Source organism: Leucopleurus acutus, assembly GCF_964270905.1.
Source record: "Leucopleurus acutus genome assembly, chromosome: 1".
NCBI classification, from domain to species: domain Eukaryota; kingdom Metazoa; phylum Chordata; class Mammalia; order Artiodactyla; family Delphinidae; genus Leucopleurus; species Leucopleurus acutus.
In genome coordinates this window covers 2,110,043-2,133,617 of record NC_139142.1, presented here as the reverse complement: position 1 = coordinate 2,133,617, position 23,575 = coordinate 2,110,043, and the positions used below count along the sequence as shown (strand labels likewise).

The window sequence follows — 23,575 nt, the reverse complement described above, 5'->3', positions numbered from 1 at the left end:
CCTGGTAATGAGTCAACACCAAGGCAGGCGGCTGGGAGGGGGCTGAGGTCCTGTTGACAAAGAGCGGCCTGCCCTTGTCAAGGAAGGAAGGCCCAGATGTGGTCTTACCCAGCTGGGCTTCATCACCCCTTTTCGTGCATATAAACCCCTGTTTACTTATTTATTTAATGCTCCACACTTACCTCTGCTCTTTTAAGCATCTCCCACTTGTTGAGGATTTTCATGGCATATATGCGTTCAGTGTTCTTCATTTTGACAACAGCAACCTGCCACACAAATGGAAGTTTAACAAAAATTTAGTCAACGGAACACAAAAGGTCAGCACATTTCATATAACTACAGGGAAATCTTAATTGCCTGGAAACCCTGGAAAATGACCTATTAAGGAAAGTAAAGTTTTCTATGTGAATAAAGACTTGCCCTTTTAAGCATCAAAACTTGATTTTAACTACATTGCAGCTTGAATGATGTCACCTGCTCAGTCCGAAACGCTTCAGTGCTGAGCACCGGTGCACATGGGGGTCTGCTGGCCTCTACTCTGGTGTGTCTGGGGATTTTCATGGTAATGGCTTTTGAAGTTCGTCAGTGGCTCCCGAGCTCCCCTCCTGCATTCAAGGGCTCCATCCCCACTCACGCCTACCCGCCTCCACCGATGCCCGTGTCCACCTCTCATGCCCACGGCCAGCCTTTGCACGTGCCCGGGCTTAACTCTGGGATCTTTTCTTCACTGGTTTGGTGAGTATCTAGGGGGGCTCTGGAATGTAACTTGGGCAAATTCACTTCTTTGTGCCTCAGTTTCTACAACTAGAATGGAAAACAGCAGGACTGGCCTAAGATTGCTGTGCGGATCAAATGAGTCAACACAGTTAATGTGCTCAGAATGGTTAGGCACATAGTTATTAGCCCTTAGTGTGCTGGCTGTCAGCCATATTCTTCAAGGTACAACTCAAATGCCACCTCTTCCAGGAAGTCCTCTTGGGACTCCTGGTCTTCATCAAATTTCAAATGAACTCTTCCATTACTACCAACACCAGATGTGATGTCTGCACCATCACATGGTACATCCTACCCTATATAAGTCAGTCATTCGTTGACCTAAGTCCCCTTCACAAAACCATAAGCAGTGATAATAACTGCTGAGCCTTTCTGCTGCCAATGGCAGGCAGCCACACAGCAGGGTTGGAACAAAGAGTTCTAAAAGTGAATCACTTACTTCCTTACTTTCTGAACACCACCACCACACAACAACATCGTTGAAGGGACCATGAGAGCTGACATTCACGGACCACTTCCCATGCCCGGAGCTGTGCCAAGCAGTGGACCTGCACCCTCTCAGCTAATCGTCTCCAGAGCCCCAGATGGTGGCTACTTCTAATATCCTTACTTTACAGATGTGAAACCTGAGGCCCAGAGGAGTTAAACAACATGCCTAAGAAGCGGCAGAGGCTCATCCTCAGGTGCGTGCCTTTTAGGACTGTATTATACTGACCGTCATAATTAGATATAACCCTCCCGGAGCCTGATGATGGCGGGCGGGGCTGGGGGGCCACCACGAACGTGGATGCAGAATGCAGAGGCATCTGCCCTCCTCTGCAGGGCTCCCAGCCAGGGCCCCCTGCCCACGAGTACACCGAGATCACGCTCCGGCCATCGCCCTCAGTCACTGCCACTCCATGGCACACCACACCTAAGCTGCTGTCTATTCGCTACGGTCTTAGAAACCACTGACCAAACGGTGCGTAAATAAAGGCTTTGTGGGCTCTCCGACATGTCTAAGAACAAGAATTCTGGGCACACACTTTGTCATCACGTTAGAAGTGTCTATTTCTTCCTGGGAATTAGCTATAATCCAGATAGGTGAGATATTAGAGTTAAAAAAAAAAAGCCACATAGTAGTTACTACACAAGAGGTCTAACTTGGCAAGAATGGTAGAGTTGTTAACCTTTGAGGAAAATAATGAAATTCTGAAAATGACGAGCCTCATGAATGATCCAGATCTTGCTGGAAATGAGACACAGAACACAGGAAATTTGATTTCTTTACAAGAGGCCTATTAGGGCACAGACCATTTCCAGAAAACACGCAAGATGGCTCTGATAAAATACACAGAAGGAAAAAGAATGTATCTGTCCATGGAAAACACGTATCAAACCAAGAATATGTAGACAAGGACTTCCCTGGTGGTGCAGTGGTTAAGAATCTGCCTGCCAAAGCAGCACACAAGGTTTCGATTCCTGGTCCGGGAAGTTCCCACATGCTGCAGAGCAACTAAGCCCGTGCGCCGCAACTACTGAAGCCCGTGCGCCTAGAGCTCGTGCTCTGCAACAAGAGAAGCCACAGCAATGAGAAGCCCGCATACCACAATCAAGACCCAACGCAGCCAAAACAAAAGAATAAGTAGACAAGTAAAATTTAATGTAAAAAAACCAAAAACAACAAACCTTCTCTATTGTACAACGACCTATAAAAGAAATAATTTTTAGAGAATCTTGTTTGGTTTACCAGAAGCTTCTTCCTAGCCAAAAACTTAGTCTGAATTCCTTCAGAGAGAGATGATAATCCTACAAATCTCCCCAAAATTAGACACTTAAGTAAAGAAATACAAATCGAAGTAATTTTACAAAACATTAAAAAGTGATTCTGGAACACAACAATTAAGTATAATACCTGATGCCAGCCCAGATCCAGTACAAGAGGGAAAAGGTAAAACAAAGAACATCACTGGGCCAAACTGGTATAAGACAGCAGACTGGACAAAAAGTGTTCTATCAGTTCTAAGTTTAAGTTTATGAACTGTGGTTATGTCAAAGACCATCCCTATCAGAACAGGAACTAAAGTATTACGGGTAGAGGGTCTTGCTTGACGTAAGCAACTTATCCACAGTGGTTCAGTAAAAATTACACACACACACACACACACACGCACACGCACACGCACACGCACACGCACACGCACACGGAGGGAGGGGGGAGCAAGCTCAAGCGAGAGCAGCACAGCTATGATATGATCAAGAAAATGTGATAAAATGCTAACAAAAGGGAATTTGGTAAAGGGTTAGACTGTTTTTGAACCATTGTATTCATACAACTGTTCTGTTAATTTGAAACCGTTTCTAAACAAAGCTTTCAAAGCTTTGTTTCTTTAAGTCATTCTAGGAACAAGAGAGACGGCAGGGCACAGTGTCTGGACACACAGGCCTTGGGTCACGCAGGTGGGGTTCAAGTGGCGCCCTGCTCCGGGCTTGACTTCTCATCTTGCCAGTGGGCCAGCGGTGTAGCCAGTGGCCGCAAGGCTTCCAGGGGCTCGAGGCCTGGGTTGCCCGGCACACAGTCATCTGCGGGGGGCTGCTGTCACGCCGAAAGCATGGCCCTGGGCACCGCACCCCAGTAGCTGAGGAACGAGCCTCCAGAAGGGTGCCAGGTGGCCCCTCCTGGGCCACTGTCCCCGAGACGCTGAGGGGAAGACGAAGGTGTTCTCAAAGCCCCTGTGCTCCAGAAAAAGGGCAATGCCCCAGGACTCCAATCCTTGTTTGAATAATAATCTAGAAACGTTTTGCTAAACTCCGCTGAGGTAAGCGTTTCATACACTCCCCTCAAATTGGACTCCGTGAGCTCTTTCTCAGGGGCGGGGCTCTTGAGCAGCCCGTGCCGTGGCCTCAGCAGCACAGGTACACACACCTGTGCACCAAGGCGGGGGCGCACACAGACTCTCACCCTTCCCTGGCCTGCCATTCAATCAGAACTGTATGTGAAGAACACCCTGGACGCAACAATGATTAAGGGTATCCTCACATCTGTGATCCACTTGGTGCTGTCAGACACAGAGAGGCTGCAGTTGGCTGCATTTCAGGTACGTGATTACGAGACTATCCCAGGGAGGCAGCGCGGTGGCAGCAATACAAGCCACAGAGCCCGGAATTCTAGTGGCAGGAAAGCTGGCGCTCGTGTGCAGGGGACCCAGCATGGCCACGGGGCCAGAGCAGTTGGGCAAGGAGGGCTGGCGTGCTGAGCGCAGGCCACAGGGCCCAGGGAGAGATGATGGAGGGAGAGGGGGGAGGGAATGCACAAAGCAGCTGCTAAAGGCTGGAGAGGGAGCAAAGGCAAAGGGGAGGCTCCGAGAACACGTTCTCTTCATTTGGGAAGAGCTAAAAAGTGATCGATGTTATCTTCTTTAAACTCAGGAACTGAGTTTCGCATCAAGTCCTTTGGCAAAGAAGAGCACTAAAAGTAACCGCCGGCTGTTCTGACACAACAACACTCTCTCCTGTGCTTTCTTTTTTCCTCCCAAACGCCGCCCGGCTCCTGCCCTGGAGTCTCTCCCTGCCCCTGGCCCCCAACACCCTAACGGGCTCGCTGTCACTGCGGAGCTCCGCATGGGCCTGGGCCTTGCTCGGCGCTGTGTCCAGCAGCCCGGCACAACTCCTGGTACAAGGGGGCCGGTCGGTGAAAGCATATAGCGAACTGAATTGGGTTTAGCTTTCAAAGTCTGTCTCTCTCTTCTCACTGAGCAACAACAAAAGCCCTCCCTTACCTCGTCACCTCGTAGCCAGAGCTCAGGGATCTGTTATTTCTATGCAGAACTCAATTTCTTCCCTGTTGGCAGCCATCGGGAGAGTGGCCACCTGGGGAAGGGTGGGGCTTACAGGAGGTGGAGGCTCTGGAAAGAAACAGGAAGGAACTTTCTAGGGAATAGAAATGCTCTATATAGACTGGGGTGCTGCTTACACAGGTGTAGACATCTGTCATAACTCAAACCATACACCTCGATCTGTGCGTTTTACATGTAAGTATACCTTAATATTTAAAAACAAAAACCCGGGCTTCCCTGGTGGCGCAGTGGTTGGGGGTCCGCCTGCCGATGCAGGGGACACGGGTTCGTGCCCCGGTCCGGGAAGATCCCACATGCCGTGGAGCGGCTGGGCCCGTGAGGCATGGCCGCTGAGCCTGCGCGTCCGGAGCCTGTGCTCCGTAACGGGAGAGGCCACAGCAGTGAGAGGCCCGCGTACTGGAAAAAAACCCAACAACCTCCCTATCCTGTCCCAGCCCAGAGCTGAATTCGGTCGGGGAGTCCTGGATCCAGGGTCATTCCGAGGTCAGCCTGGGAGGAGATGCCGTCCCAGAGGACAAGGCTGCCACCAAAGCAGCCCCCCCGGGGCGCTACTTCCCCTCTACCCACTCCTTGGTGAGATTCGCTCTTAGGAGTGGGCTGGGGAAGGGGTGGGTATGAAGACCAGGCTGCGTGAGGGAGAGGAGGGTATGAGGACGAGAGTCGGGGCTCGCCACAGAGCGTGGGGCTGGGGTCTGATCTGAGGCCAGGGCAGTTTCCAAGGAAGAAATGAGGGCACACACACAACTGCCCACATTCGCTCAGGCAGGCCAGAGCTTTCTCACTCAAGTATTTTGAAAGCATTTTCGTAGGAATGTTTTCTTTTGGTGTATTCTACTGAAGCCCTGCAAATAAAGCAGGGCTGTCATCAGGTGCTGGTGGCAGAAGAATCACCAAAAACACTGACATGTTTTCAAAGACAGGTCACAGGCCTGGTTTCCACTCATGAGCTACTTCAGAACAAAGCAGCTATCTCGTTAAATTCCTGCTTTGCTTTTTTCCACGTATATTTTGCCCAATATGAAGTGTACACCGTGCACAACAAATGCTGTCTCCCACTCTGAGCACTTTAGAGTCACATCCAGCAGGGCTGTGTTGGACAGAGCACACGCGCTGCTGGACATGACACAGAGCATCTCATTAACCCACACGCGCAGCTCCGCAGCCTGGGAGTGCCACAGGCAAAACCTAAGGAGAGGAGTTAATGTAGTTCAGTTAAGCGCCTGTAAACACACCCGGCGGGCTGGGCGGGGAGCAGGCAGGAGGGACAGCAGCTCCAGGCGGAGCTGGGGGGAGCTGCAGGGCGGGTCACAAGGACCCGGTGCACAAGTTGTTCTCCTCCAAACACAGGGGGCGGGACTCACAATCGCAGGAGGACTGTAGGCAAGCTACAAACGATGAGCACCACTCTGATGCGACCCTTCTTGTATTTTTTTGAAAACCGCTGCCAACACTTTTTTTTGACTGACAAACGGATGTTTTTAAAAACTTATCTGTCAGAAAGAACCATTTTGGTCAAGACAATTTTCAGGGTAATTCACCAGTCACCAGCTTTTGTTTTTTCTCTCCTTAACTCTATCTTTCAGATTTTATCCACCAAGAACTCTCCAAATGATACCAATAATTACCTCGTCCCAAAATCAATGTACAGGACCCTAAAACTGCTAGATGGGAGCTGCTAGGCAAAATGAACAAAAATAAGTTTATCTTACCTCACCAAAAGCACCTCTTCCGATTACTTTAATTATTTCGAAGTCTTCTCGATGAAGTTGCATTTCCTTCACCAGTTGTGTAAATGGTTTAGCTACAAATTAAAAAAAGTAAAATTAACAACTTACTCTAAAAAGTTGACAATAGATAAAAATTTAATTGATTGGGGCATTCCATTAAGTTATACTTTCTTTAGAAAATACTTTTTAAATGAATGAATACTTTTCAAGACACTTAACATCTGTAAAGTCATTAACATTTGGAAAGTCGGTATTTATGCCAAATTAATGTGGATGTTCATACTGGCACCTGTATTTCAATATCTGTTATAACAAATACCATCACAACAAAGATCCCCTAGAAAAATCATGAAAGCTGAGCTCTCCCCGCTGGGCACCCGTCTGCTCGGCAGGGCGGCACAGGCACCGGCTCACCAGGTCCGTGAGTTCTGGGCACCACCTGCCGGCTCTCAGGGCCACAGGGCAGCTGGGGGGGGGGGGGACACAAGGCGTTCTCGGCGACAACGGGCAACCACCCTTGAGAGACGCGCGGAGCCCCTGACGGTAACGGGGGCCGGGCTGGGAGCAGCATCTGACACCGCTCCCACGAGGTCAGCACACACGTTCTTGAAATTCATTCCATGACCATCCACATTTTAGGAAGAAGAAAACTAAGCCAGCTTTTCTGTGGAAAGTGGACTGGGTTGGACAGTGTCTCCCCAAAACCTGTGAATGCGACCTGATTTGGAAGTGGGATCTCTGCAGATGTAATCAAGTTAGGACGAAGTCACAAACAGGAATGGGGTGGGCTCTAAATCCAGCATGACTGGCGTCTGCATAAAAGTGAGAGATCTGGATCAGAGACACAGAGAGGGGAAAAGTCGCGTGAAGATGGGGGCACGGATTCGAGTGATTCAGTTACAAGCAAGGAATGCCACAGACTGCTGCCACCACCAAAGGCTGAAAGAGACAGGGACAGACTCTGTCCAGAGCCTTCAGGAGGGGCATGGCCCTGCTGACACCTTGACTCTGGACTTCTGGCCTCAAGAACTGTGAGACAGAAGAAAAATCTCTGCGACCTTACACCCCCAGTTGGTGGTAATTAGTCACAGCAGCCCCAGGACCAGAAGCCCCGCGCTGTGAGACTCCAGAAGCAGCACCCGAGCGCTGACCACCCGCGCTCCGTCTAGCAGCCGCTCCGTTACATCTCCTACACCTTTTTCCTCTTTTCACCTTCAGATCTAAATCCCTATGTTTATGCCAACTTCTATTTGTTCTCTACAGATCTTTTTCAAATCCTCCACGATTACAGCTTCACAACATTCCCATGGCAGGGGGCGGGGGAATTGGGCAAAATGTACCAGGGCTCTTTCTGTGTTGTTTCTTATAACTACACGTGCATCTACAATTATCTCCCCCCAAACCTGCAATCTGGTACTTTCTGGGCTTCTAACTGAGCTCCATATTATGAATCTAACTCCAAATTTTTTTTTCTTATATAGTTGCTTAGTACTACCAAGGTTTGACCACCATGGTTCACTGATCCAAGGAGCAAAAGCCAGAGCACCTATTAACAGGCACCAAGAACGGTAAATACCCATTGGCACAGAGATTAGGGAACAGAACACACAGGCCCTGAATTATTTAGGGCGGGGAGGGGGAAGCCAGGCTAAAGAAAACCCTTGAGCTAGAACTTAAAGGTCACTTATGGTTCACCTTTCTTCCAAATATCACCTAAAATACCCATTCCCAAAAATCCTCATGGAAATACAGACTCTAAACAGCCCCTGGCGCTCACAATCTCTCTTGGCATCTTCTGGGGGAACCAAACGGTACCTTCCACTTTACTGTGAAGAAACACAATCCCAACAAACCACCCCCAGGCCAGCGAGTGTGGGAAGGAGATGGTGCTGCTCTGCCCACCTGTGGAGGACCCACGCCCCAGTCACACTTGCTACACTGCCGAAACACTCACTCTGGCAGGGGTTCAACACAGCATTCTGGACGCTTCTACAAAAACCCCAAAGATTCACAAAACCTGCTGGCCAGTGTTTTAAACGTGCAAATCAAACAGCAATTTCCATGGAACTTAAAGAAAATTCCACCCATAATTGTGCCATGAACCACTTTAACTTCACATGTTCCCATTCCAGCCCCTGACCGTAGACACGGTCAATGTTTATATAGCTATTTTTGTGTATTCTGCTTTTATCTCATTTCTTACATTTTTCATGTTTCTATACCACTCAACTAACATTTTAACAGTTGCATAATATTTCACTAAGTTGACACACCAACAATTTATAATCGTGTCTACTGAATGGAGAGGTTAAATGTTTTTTTAAATTATTTTCTTATGGTGAATAAATCTGCAATGAACTTTTCATGCACACAGATTTTTTACTATTTTAAATTAATTTTGAGGATGAAACTCCAGGACTCTCCAAAGGGCACTAACATTCTATCTGGTTCCTAACCTGCCTTCCAAGCTGCATCTCCTGAGTCACACCCCCCTCACAGCCACACACCGACATCTCGTCTTCCTTTGAAATCAGCAGTTCTTTGATGCCTGGGAGGCGGTGTTCTCCCATATCCGGCTGTGCCCTGTGATGTTAATTATCCATTCATGACACTTGCTCATTAATCACATCTTGATGTTTTTTAATCAACTGTGTAAGAGCTTTACTTTGGCTCTCTTACACGTAACAGCTGTAAACACTACTCCTCCATTCTGTTGCCTCTTTTCATCTGAACTATGCTATTTTTATTTTATAGCAATTACTTCCAATAAAAGTATCATTTTTAATAAAATCAAATTCATTTTTCCTTTGTCATTTTCTTATTAAGGCTTAGAAAGTCATGACTCGTTAACAATCTGACTGTCAATCCTATTTTTGGTCAAACAGCTTTTTAAAATAGTCAACCTATTATTCATCTGCTGTTTAGAGTATGTTGGAGCACGGTGTGAAGTGTTTCTCTTATTTCTAGTGGTAGCGATCTGTGTGTATGTAAGTGGTCCAACGCTACGCTATCCAGTTCTGTTTACTCCTGCCCTACTTGGCAGGAGGAGGCCCAGGGAAAAGCCCTGGCTTCCTTCCATTCAAGAGTCAAGTCCTAAGTGGGACACCTGGTCGCCATGCCATCTTAGGAAAGTCATCTGCTCCTCTGTGACTAAATTTTCTTATCCCTAAAATAGGCAAAAAGTCCCTCCTCCCACCTCAGTGAGGGCTGAGGCAGAGAAGCGCGAAGTCCCTTGTGGCGGATGAGACCTGGCTAGCTTCCTCTTCATCTTTTCTTTCCACATCAATTGTCTTACCTGATGTTCCTCGACAAGTTTTCCTCTTACTCTTTTTATAGAACCTGTTTCTGTTGCTTATGCATTTTACACAGCCCTGTACAATTTCCCTGAAATGTATGAACACGGATTTATCAGGGACAGTCTGATAAACGGGGGAAGAACTATGGAAACACCCCAAATGAAAGCTTGGAAAGATAAAGAAATTAAGAGTCAAGCAATAGGAAATCAACTATGTGAACAAAACCTAATGTTTAAAAATAGAGGGCACTAAAAAGGAGCCAGAAGGAAAGCATTATTTTTGAAAAATGTTAAATATTTTCAAACAGTTCTGAGGACACAGTAAAAATATCGTAGCGCTATGTAAAAATCATTAAGAGTGCATTAGCTAGAACCAGAATAGAGAATTAAATCACAGCAGCAGACCACCCTGCGAACCACACAAGTACTGAGAGGCCATGAAATCACTCTGACAGGAAGGACTTACACCCATGAAAAGGAGAAAGAGTGACATTTCAAATGGGGTGTCAATCAGTGTCAACACAAGTACAAGGTGACCCCACCATACGGACTGGGTAGAGTCAACAGACAGAAACCACACCAGTTATTTGAAGAAAATGTAACAGAAAGGACTGTTACCTAGGTAACCAAAAAAGTTGAAAGGGGGTATTTCCCTGGCGGTCCAGTGGTTAAGACTTCGCCTTCCAATGCAGGGGGTGAGGGTTCGATTTCTGGTCGACCACCGGTCAGGAAGCTAGGATCCCACATGCCCAGCGGCCAAAAGACCAAAACGTAAAACAGAAGCAATACTGTAAGAAATTCAATACAGACTTAAAAAAAAAAAGTTAAAAGGGAGCACTGGATTATCATGAGACAGCAGGTGCAAGAAGCAAATGCTAGGCTTAGGATTGGGGAACCAAAGGCAGAAGCTGGGATTTGTGAAACCTGGGGAAGGGCCCCGCCCAGCTGAAACTCTGAGGCTCGCTGCTGCTGCCGTTTACTGGGGTCTCTAAGCACAAAGGCTGCGACCTAAGGGCTGGGACCCAGGGAGCTGAGAGGGGCACTCACCAGCTGATGCTGGGGTCTCTGCAAGTGTGGGAAAATGCCCAAACCGGGACCAGCTGCCCACTACCAGAAGACACTTCCTGACAGGAGGAGGCTGGCTGCTAAGGTGCCACAGAGGAGGGAAGCTGGCAGGAAGCTGCAAGGCCCACCCCCCCACACCCCCCCCCCACACACCCGCCTCCCTCTAGCACCTCCTTTAGGCAGAGCCCAACGGGAACAGGGGTCGGAGCCCAAACTGGGTGACGCTGGACGCTGGGGTAAGGAGGACGTCCGTCGGGGACAGGAGATTGTTACATACAGAAGGACTGATCACATCAGTAAACAGGTTCAGGATAACGGGGGCCAGCTTCCTCACTGTCAGAAAAGGGAGTTACGAAAAAGGGAGAACAGACCCTACAGCACTGAATTAGAAGTGGAGGCATCAGTGTGAGCTCGTGGTTTTCAGTATGTGGACGCAGAAAAGATGCAGACATAAATGGGTGTGTACATACATATGGAAGCCCTAGCTCTGCCTCTGGAGAGGGCCAGGAGGCGGCAACACCCCAGCAGCAAGAAGCATCACTAGTGACAGATCTTGGTTTCTGAATACCATTCTCCAGCTAAGGGACCAGGACACCTCCATCAAGTCCAGAGGTGGGTCAGGAAAGCGCAGGTCAGCCTGGAACATCTTCTTGTGCCCGAAAATAAGAAAGCGCTCAAAGAATGGGAGTGAGGGTTTCTCTGGTGGTGCAGTGGCTGAGAGTCTGCCTGCTGATGCAGGGGACACGGGTTCATGCCCCGGTCTGGGAAGATCCCACGTGCCGCGGAGCGGCTGGGCCCGTGAGCCATGGCCGCTGAGCCTGCGCGACCAGAGCCTGTGCTCCTCAACAGGAGAGGCCACAACAGTGAGAGGCCCGCATACCGCAAAAAAATAAATAAATAAAATAAAAAGAATGGGAGTGAATCAAATTAAATACGGATAGTCACAGATTATCCAGCCCACTAAATAAAACAAAATCAGGAGTACACACTGATATTAAATAAATCAATATTAAAATATCTGATGAGAAATGGGATATTTACATAGCTTCAAAGTACATCCAAACGAAATACTTGTTGATCAAACAGAGGAAACAGTGCCTTCGCAGTGCAGTCTGGCAGACGTTACCTAAACCAAGAGATCAGAGTGATGTGATCAGGGTGAGACTGTGTGCCACCCCAAAGGACGCAATGAGAAAAACACAGTGTCACCTCTGTGATTTTCCTGGCAAAGTTATAAAAGCTGAATTTAATCATGAGGAAACGGGAGGAAAACCTGAATTGAAGAGATATTCTACAAAATGACTGGCCTGCAACGGTTTCAGTCATGAAAGTCAGGAGAGGCCAGAGTCCCCACAGAAGGGAGAGAGGAAGACAGCACGGAAGTCAAGTGAGCGTTGGTTCTCAGGCTCCTCTGCTACGAGAGAACAGCAGACTGGGGCTGGGGTGATCCCTTGCTAGTTCTGTGTCAATGTCATATTCCTGACTTGGGGCTAGAGACCAGCCGGGGGCTGCAGGAAATACACACCAAACTTTCAGCAGGGAGGGGGACCATGCAGGCAACTTACTCTCAGCTCCTCGAGGCACTTCTTTATACTGTTATTTGCAACTTCTCTGTAAGTTTGAACCTGTTTCCAAACAAGTTTTTAACCTCTTTTTAAAGATCATCTGTCGCTATTTGGAAAGCAGGCCATGAGGGCAAGCGTGGAAGGAGAGCTGGGGGACGCTGCTTCCCACAGGAGGTAAGCGGGGCTCGGGGTGTCGGGCCTGGAGCCCCGAGGAGGCCGCGTCCGGTTTCCCTCTGGAGGCGCAGTCGCCTGCGACGTGGGTGAAAAAAGAGGAGACTCCAGGATGACTGCTGGGTTTCCAGCCTGGGCAACGTGATGAGTGGGTGCCACTTACTCATGTGGAAAGACCCAGGGATGATCAGGTGGGGAAGGAGACACTTCACAGTTACTGCTGCAGAGCCTGAGACAGGGAACAGACCAAACTGATTTTTCTCACAAGATTCTACTGCTGTTTCACGTTTTCAAAAAAGTATCCCTTCAGAACAGCCAGCTGACCTGGGGGGGGTGGGAGGGGAGAACCAGTCTCTGTGGCTAGGAAATTGGAGCTAGAGCTTACTGGGAGGAAGCAGGGCAGTAGCACTTGAAAAGCATAAATGCTCCTCCACTAAGCCCAGAGCTTGCAATGCTCCTCAGAATACAAAATGTTATCGGAAAATTTTATGAATTATATCCACTGGGGTGCAACACAGCTTGTCATGAACTCTTAAAACATTCAGGATGCAAAGCAAAACCACAGCAACCAAAACACCATTAGGGATTCATTTTAAACATCATTTATATTAAGATTAGAAGACAGACATTATGGGTAGCTTGAAGAAAACAGATCAGCTGTAATGCTTAAAATAACGTTTGCTTTTCATGGTGATAATGAACTGGTAGTTTCGGAAGTAAGACAACATCACTATTCTAAATTTTAGAAAGAGTAAAATGACCTCTCCTTCCCATGCCCTCAACAAAAAGCTGCCGAGTCAGCAAACACTGACTGGGCCCCCAAGTGCGCCAGCACCGGGACGCTACGCTGAGGACAGACGGGCACTGCCGCCCTCCGGCTCAGAGAAGCGGGCACAGGCCGACTGGCTGGCCCTGCAGGGCTCTGCACTCCAGCGACTGCCGGGGTTGACACCCACTCGGAGTCCTGCACCACACACACCCTGACCTGCAGCTGCAGCCTCAGACCACTCCCCAAGCCCCCAGCCCCATCCCCGTCCCTTCGACGCAGACCACCATCACTCCCCTGCTCCTGCAGCTGGCCTCCTGCACCCACTCGCCGCCTCTCCAGCCCTCCAGCCCCACGGCACCATCTCCTCCAAAACCAACACAATCCCATCACTCCCCTGCTGACGATTCCTCAAGTTTCGCATGGCTCTTCGATAGCATCTAAATGCTCACAGAGCTTGCTGCATGTCTGGGTCCTGCCTGCCTCCCCCTGCCCCGCGTCGCCCCTGTGCTCCCCTCAATCCCACCACACCTGTCTTTCAGCTATGCAGGCCCTCGCTCAACCCTGGGTGGAATAGCACCCCCCCGCCCCCATCTCCCCCACCATCTGCTACTGTCCTCGGGGTCCCTGGCTCCAGCCAGGTGACTAGGTCAGGAGCCTGCTAGCCTTCTGATAAGTGAGCCTCGCACGTGTATTTGCTCACTGCCATCTTCCCCGCTGGACTGGAGGGCCCAGGAAGGCACGGTCTACCTCCACCTGGTAAACCGCTGCCCCGCAAGCCCCGACACAAACAGGGAACACAAAAGGGAACGCAGCAGGCACAGCTGACTCAGCAACCACCCGCAGCCACCAATGGTCAGGAAAGGCTACTTTCTCCACTGGGAGGGCTTTTATTTTTTTTCTAAGGTAAGAATATATTCAAAAACTTGGGTTATTTCCCACCAAAAGAAGACTGAATAAAGCTTTAGCCCTTTGATAGCTAAACTTTAATTAGGAGAAAAATTTTCCTAATCTCTTCATTCTTCTACAACCCAAGATTGTCCCCTATAAAATTTCTCTTGATGCCCTAAAAGGCAATGAATCAATCAACCAATCAAGGGCAACCACCTGCAAGTATGAGGTCCCAACTGCAAGGGAAAACTGGGAGCCCAGTGTTCCCTTTAAACAGGAAAAAGCTTTGCCAGGAAGGACTGGGGGTGGAGGGAGGATCTCCAGCTGAAAGTGACTGAAAACAGTTGTGAAAGGAGAAACTGACTGCTCCCCCCCACCTTTGGTTTGTTTATCAAGAGAGGAAATAAGATCAGACAGGCTGGAAGGAGTGCCCGGGAGGGGCCCTGTCAGGAAAGAGGACTGTGTCACAGGGCAGCAGCCCAAGGGCAGCGGGAAGCCTGCTCAGCCCGCCCCGCTCTGCCTGTGCCCTGCGTGGCCTCCCCCTCCCCCCGGACCTGGGCGTCACCCAGCCTCTCTCCTGACATGGCCTCAGCCCCTTGGCAATCACACATGGAGAACTGGAAACGGTCTTTCAGATTATCCAGTCCAAACAGTACATTTACTAATGAGGAAATGGGAGCCCAACGGCCAAATGACATGCAGAGGACACGAGGGGCAACTCTCCTCCCTCCGGAGTGAACAGCAGCTCCGATCCCGGGAAGTTCCCCCCGCCCCCCCCCATGATAGAGACCCTCTGCTGCCTGTAGCAACTACCCCCCACCCCCCGCTGGCTGGGTACAGTGACAGGCAGCTCTGCAAGGCGTCTCGTGTAGGGGAGGAGAGGCCGGCACAGCACCCCAAGGACCCGGGAGTGTGGCCACAGGCAGGACAATAAAGCAGACAGACATGAACTCAGCCCCTGCTGAGCACCCACGGCATGAACTCCCCACGGGCCCGGGAATACAGGGCAAGGGCCAGGTCTTGATCCAGCACGTGGCAGGAAAAGCAAACACTTCCACCAGTCCCAGCTTTGAAGGAGTTCATAGTTCAAAAACGGCTTGAAATCTGTTCTCACAGTTCAGATCGCTGATACACCTACGGAAGAATAACACCTACCATAAAGTTTTTGAAAAATGTGCTTAAATTACATTAAATGGGTTTTACTTGTTTTAATAACTAAGATTTTTTGTTAAATGACAGAATACGATCCTTCATAGGGAGCCCGTCACAAATCTTTCTCAATATGAATCAGTTTGAGAAAGCTGAATCTTCCAAGAAGCCCTATTAACTCCCAAATAAAGTTCTCCAAGTATGAACTCTTCCACATAAGCTGATAATCAGGAACTATAATGCTGTGAAGTGAACAAACACTGATTTTAACTTAATGAGATTTAAGATTTTAGAGGACTGAAAAGGAAGCCCTTATATGTGTATGTATAGCTGATTCACTTTGTTATAAAGCAGAAACTAACACACCATTGTAAAGCAATTATACTCCAATAAAGATGTTAAAAAAAAAAAACAAAGACAGAAAGAAAAGGAAGCCCTTTAATACTGTGACTCAGAAGACAAGTAAGGTTCAGACTGAGTCAGTGAAAAACTGAGAAGCTGGGGTGGGGAACGGGTGAGGAGGCTGTACTGAGTCAACAGTAAACCAGGAGAAGTCTCATTCCAACAGCCTGCTGTCACGTGAAGGCGGTTAACCTTCCTAGACCCCACGTGGGGACCGAGCCAGGGGTCAGTCACATGTTCCTTCATCTTTGCCTCCACTCCATAGTTGATCGATTGCTTTTCTCAATTCCTTTTCATTTGGTCCATCTTGCTTTGTCATTACTGAAATAAAATCCTATTGCCTCACTACCGGGTATCACTTAGAACTGTCTGCCTTCCTGCCTGAGAGTGGCACGTCCCACTTGAAGCCTCTGATCAAGGAGGTAGTGACCCAGAGACAGCGGGTCTCCCCCACAAGCTGCCGTGGCACTGCCCTTTGGGATTCCTTTGTCAAAGCAAAGAACCTGTGTAAAGTGAGTGACCTTCACAGCACACGTCTCTTTTCTAAAGCCAAGTCCCGGGGCTTCCCTGGTGGCGCAGTGGTTACGAATCCGTCTGCCAGTGCAGGGGACACGGGTTCAATCCCTGGTCCGGGAAGATCCCACATACCGCGCAGCAACTAAGCCCGTGTGCCACAACTACTGAGCCTGAGCTCTAGAGCCCGCAAGCCACAACAAGAGAAGCCACTGCAGTGAGAAGCTCGCTCACCACAACTAGAGAAAGCCCGAACGCAGCAACGAAGACCCAATGCAGCCATAATAATAATAATAATAAATAATAAAAGAAAGCCAACTCCCTTGCTAATGTGAATACAAATATATGTTTTGTTAAAAAAAGAAAAAAAAACCCAGTGTACAATAGCACAATAGGAAAGAGCCAACACCGTCACATCCAGATTTCCTGCTACCCAAAGTACAGTGCTCCAAGGAAACCTTTCCTAAGCCAAACTGGAGTAAAGCAGTCACCTTAGGATAGACACATCTTTCTAACTGACGCACAGGGACAAAGCAGAGATGCTCTCAGACACAGTGCACAGCTCTGGGGAGATGCCGAGTGTGGTTCCCGGGGAGGGAGCCTGGCAGGGGCCCCTGTCACTGCTGAGGGTGATGCCGCTATAACGGCACCCAGCAAAATAAACACTGACCGGTATTTTCACTCTTTGCCTTTTTTCCTAAAAGTGGAAATCGTCCTAGGATTTCTCTTGGTTGTCAAAAACAGGTAGGTCTTTCATAAAAGCAAAGTGGCAGAAACCTAATTTTTGATGAGCAGGGGATACCTGTATACAAGTCACAAACATGCAATACAAGCACAAACAGATGACAACATTATGCCCTGATGCTCACAGCAACGAGACAGCTAGCCTCCAGGCCATTTCTTCTGTGCGTCACAGAGACGTCCTACATATGTATATTCTAAATTTAAGAAAAAGAAAAATCAAGGGTACAGCATGAATACTGGTTAGCAAACTGGCAGGGGAGGGATAAAGCTCCCCAGGATCACTGTCCCGTTACTCAGCAGAAGGCACACTCGCATAGCCAGGTCCCCGTGTTAAGCCCACACACCCCCAGGCCACTGCGCGAGCCTGGCAGATTTCCCTGGCACCTCCAAGGCTGTCTCCTCACCCGCTGACTGAGAGTAACAGTGTTCCTCCGAGAAGGCACCGGCGGAGTACTAAATTAGATAGGCCCCATAAAGCTTTGAGCGCCGTGCCCAGCATACAGTAAGTTCTCATTACACGGGAGCTACTGTCATTGTTACTGGATGACACTGTTTTCTAATCAGTTATTTATAAGTCATATTTAACAAGTAAACTGTACCACCCCAAATTATCCTAGAATCCAGCTAAATTACCAACCAAGAAGGTACACTTGTTACAAACAAGCTCTACTGAGCAGGTTACACATAGACGACACCTGGGTAGCACTTAGTAACTTCCACTGAGTAGCCCTGTAAACCAAGCACCCCAAAAAGGGCCCCGTGCAGCCCGGGAGGAGGGTCTCTTCTGAGGAGGGTGTAACATAACCCACGAGCACGCCTTCCACAGCAGGGCTGCTCCTGGACCTGCTACATTAGTGGAGGGAGGGAAATTTTACCTGCAAGGTCCAGACCACCCCACAGTTTCCATTCTGCCTGCCCCATCCCTGGTGAATAAGCCATCACTGACCTTCCACTTTAACCAGCATTTCTACTGCTTCCCCCTCACGCCAGAGAGCAGCTGTGACTCGTGGAAGGCGTGGAACAGCGTTCTGACTGTTGTGATGACCTTCACGTTTCCACACACATGGCTACTTTTCTTCAGTGATGCCCCGCTTAAGAACTTCTTTATAAAGATGAAACACAAAGGGTCAACTCAAGTGAAATTTCTGCCTGAGGCAGAGACTGTGATAGGCCCCCTCGGGCCAGGCCTTTAAGCTGCCTGCCCTCTGCTTCCCCAACTTGCCCAAAGGCTCGTCACTAATTACAGTACAGTGACTGGCAAAACACATGAGCTGAAGACACGCCTGAAGGACCACCATCAGATGTATCACCCTATTGCTTCTGGAGAAAATGGGACAAAAACCTTTTTTTTTTTTTTTGCGGTACGCGGGCCTCTCACTGTTGTGGCCTCTCCTGTTGCGGACACGCAGGCCTAGCAGCCATGGCTCACGGGCCCAGCTGCTCTGCGGCATGTGGGATCTTCCTGGACTGGGGCACGAGCCTGCGTCTCCTGCATTGGCAGGCGGACTCTCAGCCACTGCGCCACCAGGGAAGCCCAGGACAAAAACCTTTTAAGAGATTCATATTTTTTTCTGTAGTAAGTAGAATTTTTGATGTAAGAGTTTTAGTTCTCTTTCTGTTTTGTCTGACCTCATTTTAATATGACAGGTAGAGGGCAAAGTCTACGCGGAGTGTGAATGTGGAACAGTAACTCACTGATATAGAGCATTTCCTAGTGTGTCTGCTGCTGAACCCAGCATCGGAGTGGCCACCAACAACAGGCCCTGAGTCTGCACCAGACATGAGCTACTTCTGCCATCCGCCCCCAGCGCCAGCCGCCCTGCAAGCTCGGCGGCATTACCCCCATCCTACGAGTGAGAAAACTGGAGCTGCACGCTGACCTTAGAGCTTCTTGAACCCAAAGCTGGCGTGGTGCCTCAGGCCTGTGTCTTCTCAGGGCACTGGGTCAGGTTTCTGGGACTGGTGGGGAATGCTGTCTCACCTTTCCGCGAGCAGCTTAGAAAGTGCTAAGGGCTCGTCAGAAGGGCCAGTTCTAGTCATCTTCCCGTAAGAGGTCATCTAAGCTACCGTGCTGCTTTGGGATTACACTAGCAGACAGATATAAGGGGGGAAACGTTTTAGGTTTTTGTTACCCTCTAATGTACCCCATTCCAGAATTTAACCCAAAAAGTGTTCGTCATTTAACAGAATCAGGGACATAGACAGTAGACTGGCGGTTACCAAAGGGGAGGGGGGAGGGAGAGGGATGGACCGGGGAGTTGGGATTAGCAGATGCAAACTGGTACATACAGAATGGATAAACAGCAAGGTCCTACTGTACAGCACAGGGAACTATATTCAATATCCTGTGACAAACCATAATGGAAAAGAATATGAAAAAGAATGTATATATACGTATAAATGAGTCACTTTGCTGTACAGCAGTAATTAACACAACACTGTAATTCAACTATACTTCAATAAAAAATAAATTAAAAAATTTTTTTTTCATAATTTAATATGGCAGCTTGTCTGTTTCTTTCACTCAATTTTCTACCAACGGAGAAGAACCCAATCATGCAGTGAAAAGATCTGGTAAATTGCTTCTTCTTCTCGACTGGAACAATCACAGCTTCTTGTCCCTTTCAACACTGTTCAATTTTCTAGGGCCTTTCAGCCATCTCTGTAGTTTTTCTTCAAACCGTAAGTCTCCCACACCCTCTTCACTACACTGGTCTTCAAATGCAACAGTTCTGAAGAAATTTCACTTTAACATCTGGAATCATTCACCACAAGGGCGAATCCGAAAAGGCCCAGCTCCACGGGCAGGCAGAAGGTGAGGCTGGCTGGGCCTCGCCACGTCCATCTGGCCCACTGGTGAGCGCGGCACCTGCTTGCTGGCTGGCGTGATCCCCTTGCTGTAAGCAGTCTCATCTCACAGTGACCCTCTGGTTTGTCCTGCGGGAGGGCCCTGCCTTTTTCTCCATCTCTAACACGCCCTGCAAGACCTGAGGAATGCAGGCCTCCAGTCCAAGTTCAATTCAAACCTCACTTACTGAGGAAAGCCCAACTGGGCACCCCTACCAAGGCCGACTCCCTGCCGTCCAGAGTTCCCTTGGCCGGGCAGAGGACAGGGACAGAAACACATTGAATACAGCACATGGACGAGCAAGGTAAGAGACATAAAGAATTTTAAGAAAAAAGCTGTATGGGTGAATTTTATGGTCTGTGAATTTTATCCCAATAAAGTTGTTAGAAGAGAGAGAAAAGAAACCAGCTGTGAGGGTATGAGGGAGGGAACTTACAATCTTTTTTGCTTTTTTGAAGGGAGATGTGAGGATAGAGGTAGAGGGGAAAACAAGTAAAAGCTCTGTAGGACACAGACCCACCTTCCAGAGAAATGGAAATAAAAACAAAAATAAACAAATGGGACCTAATGAAACTTAAAAGCTTTTGCACAGTAAAGGAAACCATAAACGAGACCAAAAGACAACCCTCAGAATGGGAGAAAATATTTGCAAATGAAGCAACTGACAAAGGATTAATCTCCAAAATTTACAAGCAGCTCATGCAGCTCAATAACAAAAAAACAAACAACCCAAATCCAAAAATGGGCAGAAGACCTAAACAGACATTTCTCCAAAGAAGATATACAGATTGCCAACAAACACATGAAAGGATGCTCAACATCACTAATCATTAGAGAAATGCAAATCAAAACTACAATGAGGTATCACCTCACACCGGTCAGAATGGCCATCATCAAAAAATCTACAAACAATAAATGCTGGAGAGGGTGTGGAGAAAAGGGAACACTCTTGCACTGCTGGTGGGAATGTGAACTGGTACAGCCACTATGGAGAACAGTAAGGAGGTTCCTTAAAAAACTACAAATAGACTATTTGTACATCCGAAAGAACACCATACGACCCAGCAATCCCACTACTGGGCATATACCCTGAGAAAACCATAATTCAAAAAGAGTCATGTACCAAAATGTTCACTGCAGCTCTATTTACAATAGCCAGGAGATGGAAGCAACCTAAGTGTCCATCATCGGATGAATGGATAAAGAAGATGTGGCACATATATACAATGGAATATTACTCAGTCATAAAAAGAAACGAAATTTAGCTATTTGTAGTGAGGTGGATGGACCTAGAGTCTGTCATACAGAGTGAAGTAAGTCAGAAAGAGAAAGACAAATACCGTATGCTAACAAATATATATGGAATCTAAGGGAAAAAGATGTCATGAAGAACCTAGGGGTAAGACTGGAATAAAGACACAGACCTACTAGAGAATGGACTTGAGGATATGGGGAGGGGGAAGGGTAAGGGTAAGCTGTGACAAAGTGAGAGAGTGGAATGGACATATATACACTACCAAACGTAAAATAGATAGCTAGTGGGAAGCAGCCGCATAGCACAGGGAGATCAGCTTGGTGCTTTGTGACCACCTAGAGGGGTGGGAGGGAGGGAGACGCAAGAGGGAAGAGATATGGGGACACATGTATATGAATAACTGATTCACTTTGTTATAAAGCAGAAAACTAACACACCATTGTAAAGCAATAATACTCCAATAAAGATGTAAAAAAAAAAAAAAAGCAACCCTAAAGTCCTGCTACTGTATTAGACAGGAAAAAGAGAGCGGGGGGGGGGGGGGGGGGGAGGGAGGGAGGAAGACAGGTGCATGCACACATCCATCAGCAGAGATTTAGAAAGAGCAGCCTGAGCAAACAGAGGCATGAAGAAGGGAGCCACAGAGCATCCGAAAGAACACCCAGTAGGGCTCGGCTGCAGTATAAATTACGTGTAGGGATGTGGAGAAAGATCTGGCCGTGAAAGTGGGACAAGCCAACGTGAACAAAGACATAGCATCTTTATCTCTTTTGGGGGCCAGAGCAAGGAACCCACGGATTTTGTACGGGGGTCTGATACAATGACTGGCATTTGTGTTAGCTGAATAAACGAATATGTGAAAGCATTTTGTAAACTGCAATCCTGTACATAAACGCTGTTGTCAATGATACAATGACTACCACCTAATCAATAAGGACCCAAAGGGCTTTATATACATGTTTCAAAATTATCAGAGTCAATTAAACAAATACTTATTACGTGCCCACTGTTTGCAAGGAACTATTCTAGGCAGTAGGAATAAATCTGTGAACAAACAAAAATCCCTAACTTCATCAAGCTTACATTTTAGTGGAATAAGACAGAAAAGAAACAGTACATATAAGGAACAAATAGATTATACAGAAAATAGTAAACCCTTTGGATAAAAGGAAAAAAGCAGGGAAACTGGGAGTGTGGTGGGGCAGGGAGGAGAGTTACAATTTACATGGTGACAGTGGTCTGAACAGTCAGATTCTGACTGTATTTTGAAGGTGGAACCAACAGGATTTCCTGCTGGACTGGATGTGCAGTGTGAGAATCATCCAGGCGTTGGCCTCAGCCATCGGGAGGAGGGAGCTGCCAATGCGTGAGGTGGGGAACGCAGGCCGGGGCAGACTGCGGGGCGAGCTGCCGGTGTCCAGCCGGTGCCCAGGAGGCAGCCGGCAGCCAGGGCACGAGTCTGCATTCTGGAGAGGAGCCCGGGCTGGGGCTGTGCACTGGGGTTTCGGTACGCGGCTGCATTAGGGTCAGGAGCCTGGAAGAGGTCCCCCAGGGAGTTAGCGGAGTAGAGGAGGGGACCGAGGACTGAGCCCAGGGAGCTTCAGTAAGAGGATGGGGAGAAGAGAAGGAAGCAGCTGGGAGCCTGGGGGAACAGCCAGCACGGTGCGCAGGAAGCCAGGACTTCCGTCCTGACACTGAGAATTAAGCAGTTTCTGCCATGTGGAGACCACAGGTGGCCTTGACAAGAGCAGCGGTTTTGAGGGAGTGGTGAGGGACAAAAGTCTGATTAGACTGAGTTGGAGAATGGGAGAGAGGGAGTGAAGACAGTGAGAACAGACAACTCTGAAGAGCTTTGCTGCTTTAAAAAATAATAATAAAAAGCATGGATTAGATGTTTGAATTAATTTTCACCAAATGTTTTGTTAAAAAACAACGGGACTTCCCTGGTGGTCCAGTGGTTAGGACTCCACGCTTCCACTGCCAAGGGCGAGGGTTCAGTCCCTTGGGGCAGAGGGGAGGGGACTGAGATCCCCCAAGCCGCAACCCCACTCATTTTGGAATGGAGGGGAAGTCGATCTATTCCAAACCTGTGCTCAGGTCACACTGATCAACTAGCCCAACAGCACAGGGAGGGGGAGGGGGAGGGGATGAGTATTACCGACATCTCAGAGGTTGTAAACAAGAAGGTCACTTTCACTGGATTAGATGCTAACAATAAACCATGACTCTAGGGTTACAAAGATAAATGTCTCAAGATTCAATAAGCAATCCACAGAATACAGCTATTCCTTAAAATGAACATCGGACTTCCCTGGCAGTCCAGTGGTTAAGACTCCAAGCTTCCAATGCAGCAGGTGCGGGTTCAATCCCTGGTTGGAGAACTAAGATCCCACGTGTGGAGGCCAAAAAGTAAATGAAATAAACAAAATTAAAATGAACGTAATGGCACTGGATACTTTTACGGCTAGGCCACTTCGCTTGGCGGAGTCACTCCCCTGATGGGCCCGCTCACCTGCATCAAGCTCCCTCCCCATGTACCCTCACTAGCACTTTATTACTGGGGGGGGGGGGGGG

The 23,575-nt window shown here is 48.3% G+C and overlaps 1 protein-coding gene across 3 annotated transcripts in view; it reads right to left on the bottom strand.

Moving 5' to 3' along the window:
* CDC42BPB (CDC42 binding protein kinase beta) overlaps window positions 1-23,575 on the bottom strand; it is a 113,827-nt gene that overhangs the window by 63,380 nt on the left and 26,872 nt on the right. For all 3 annotated transcript variants that reach the window (XR_014326167.1, XM_082838110.1, XM_082838111.1), the window contains exons 2-3: window positions 6,320-6,411; window positions 183-266 (exon numbers count right to left, since the gene is read on the bottom strand). Coding sequence is in view for 2 of the 3 variants with exons in the window: in XM_082838110.1 (XP_082694236.1) it covers window positions 183-266; window positions 6,320-6,411 (176 nt within the window). In the remaining variant the exon portion in view is untranslated. The remainder of the gene's footprint in view (window positions 1-182; window positions 267-6,319; window positions 6,412-23,575) is intronic.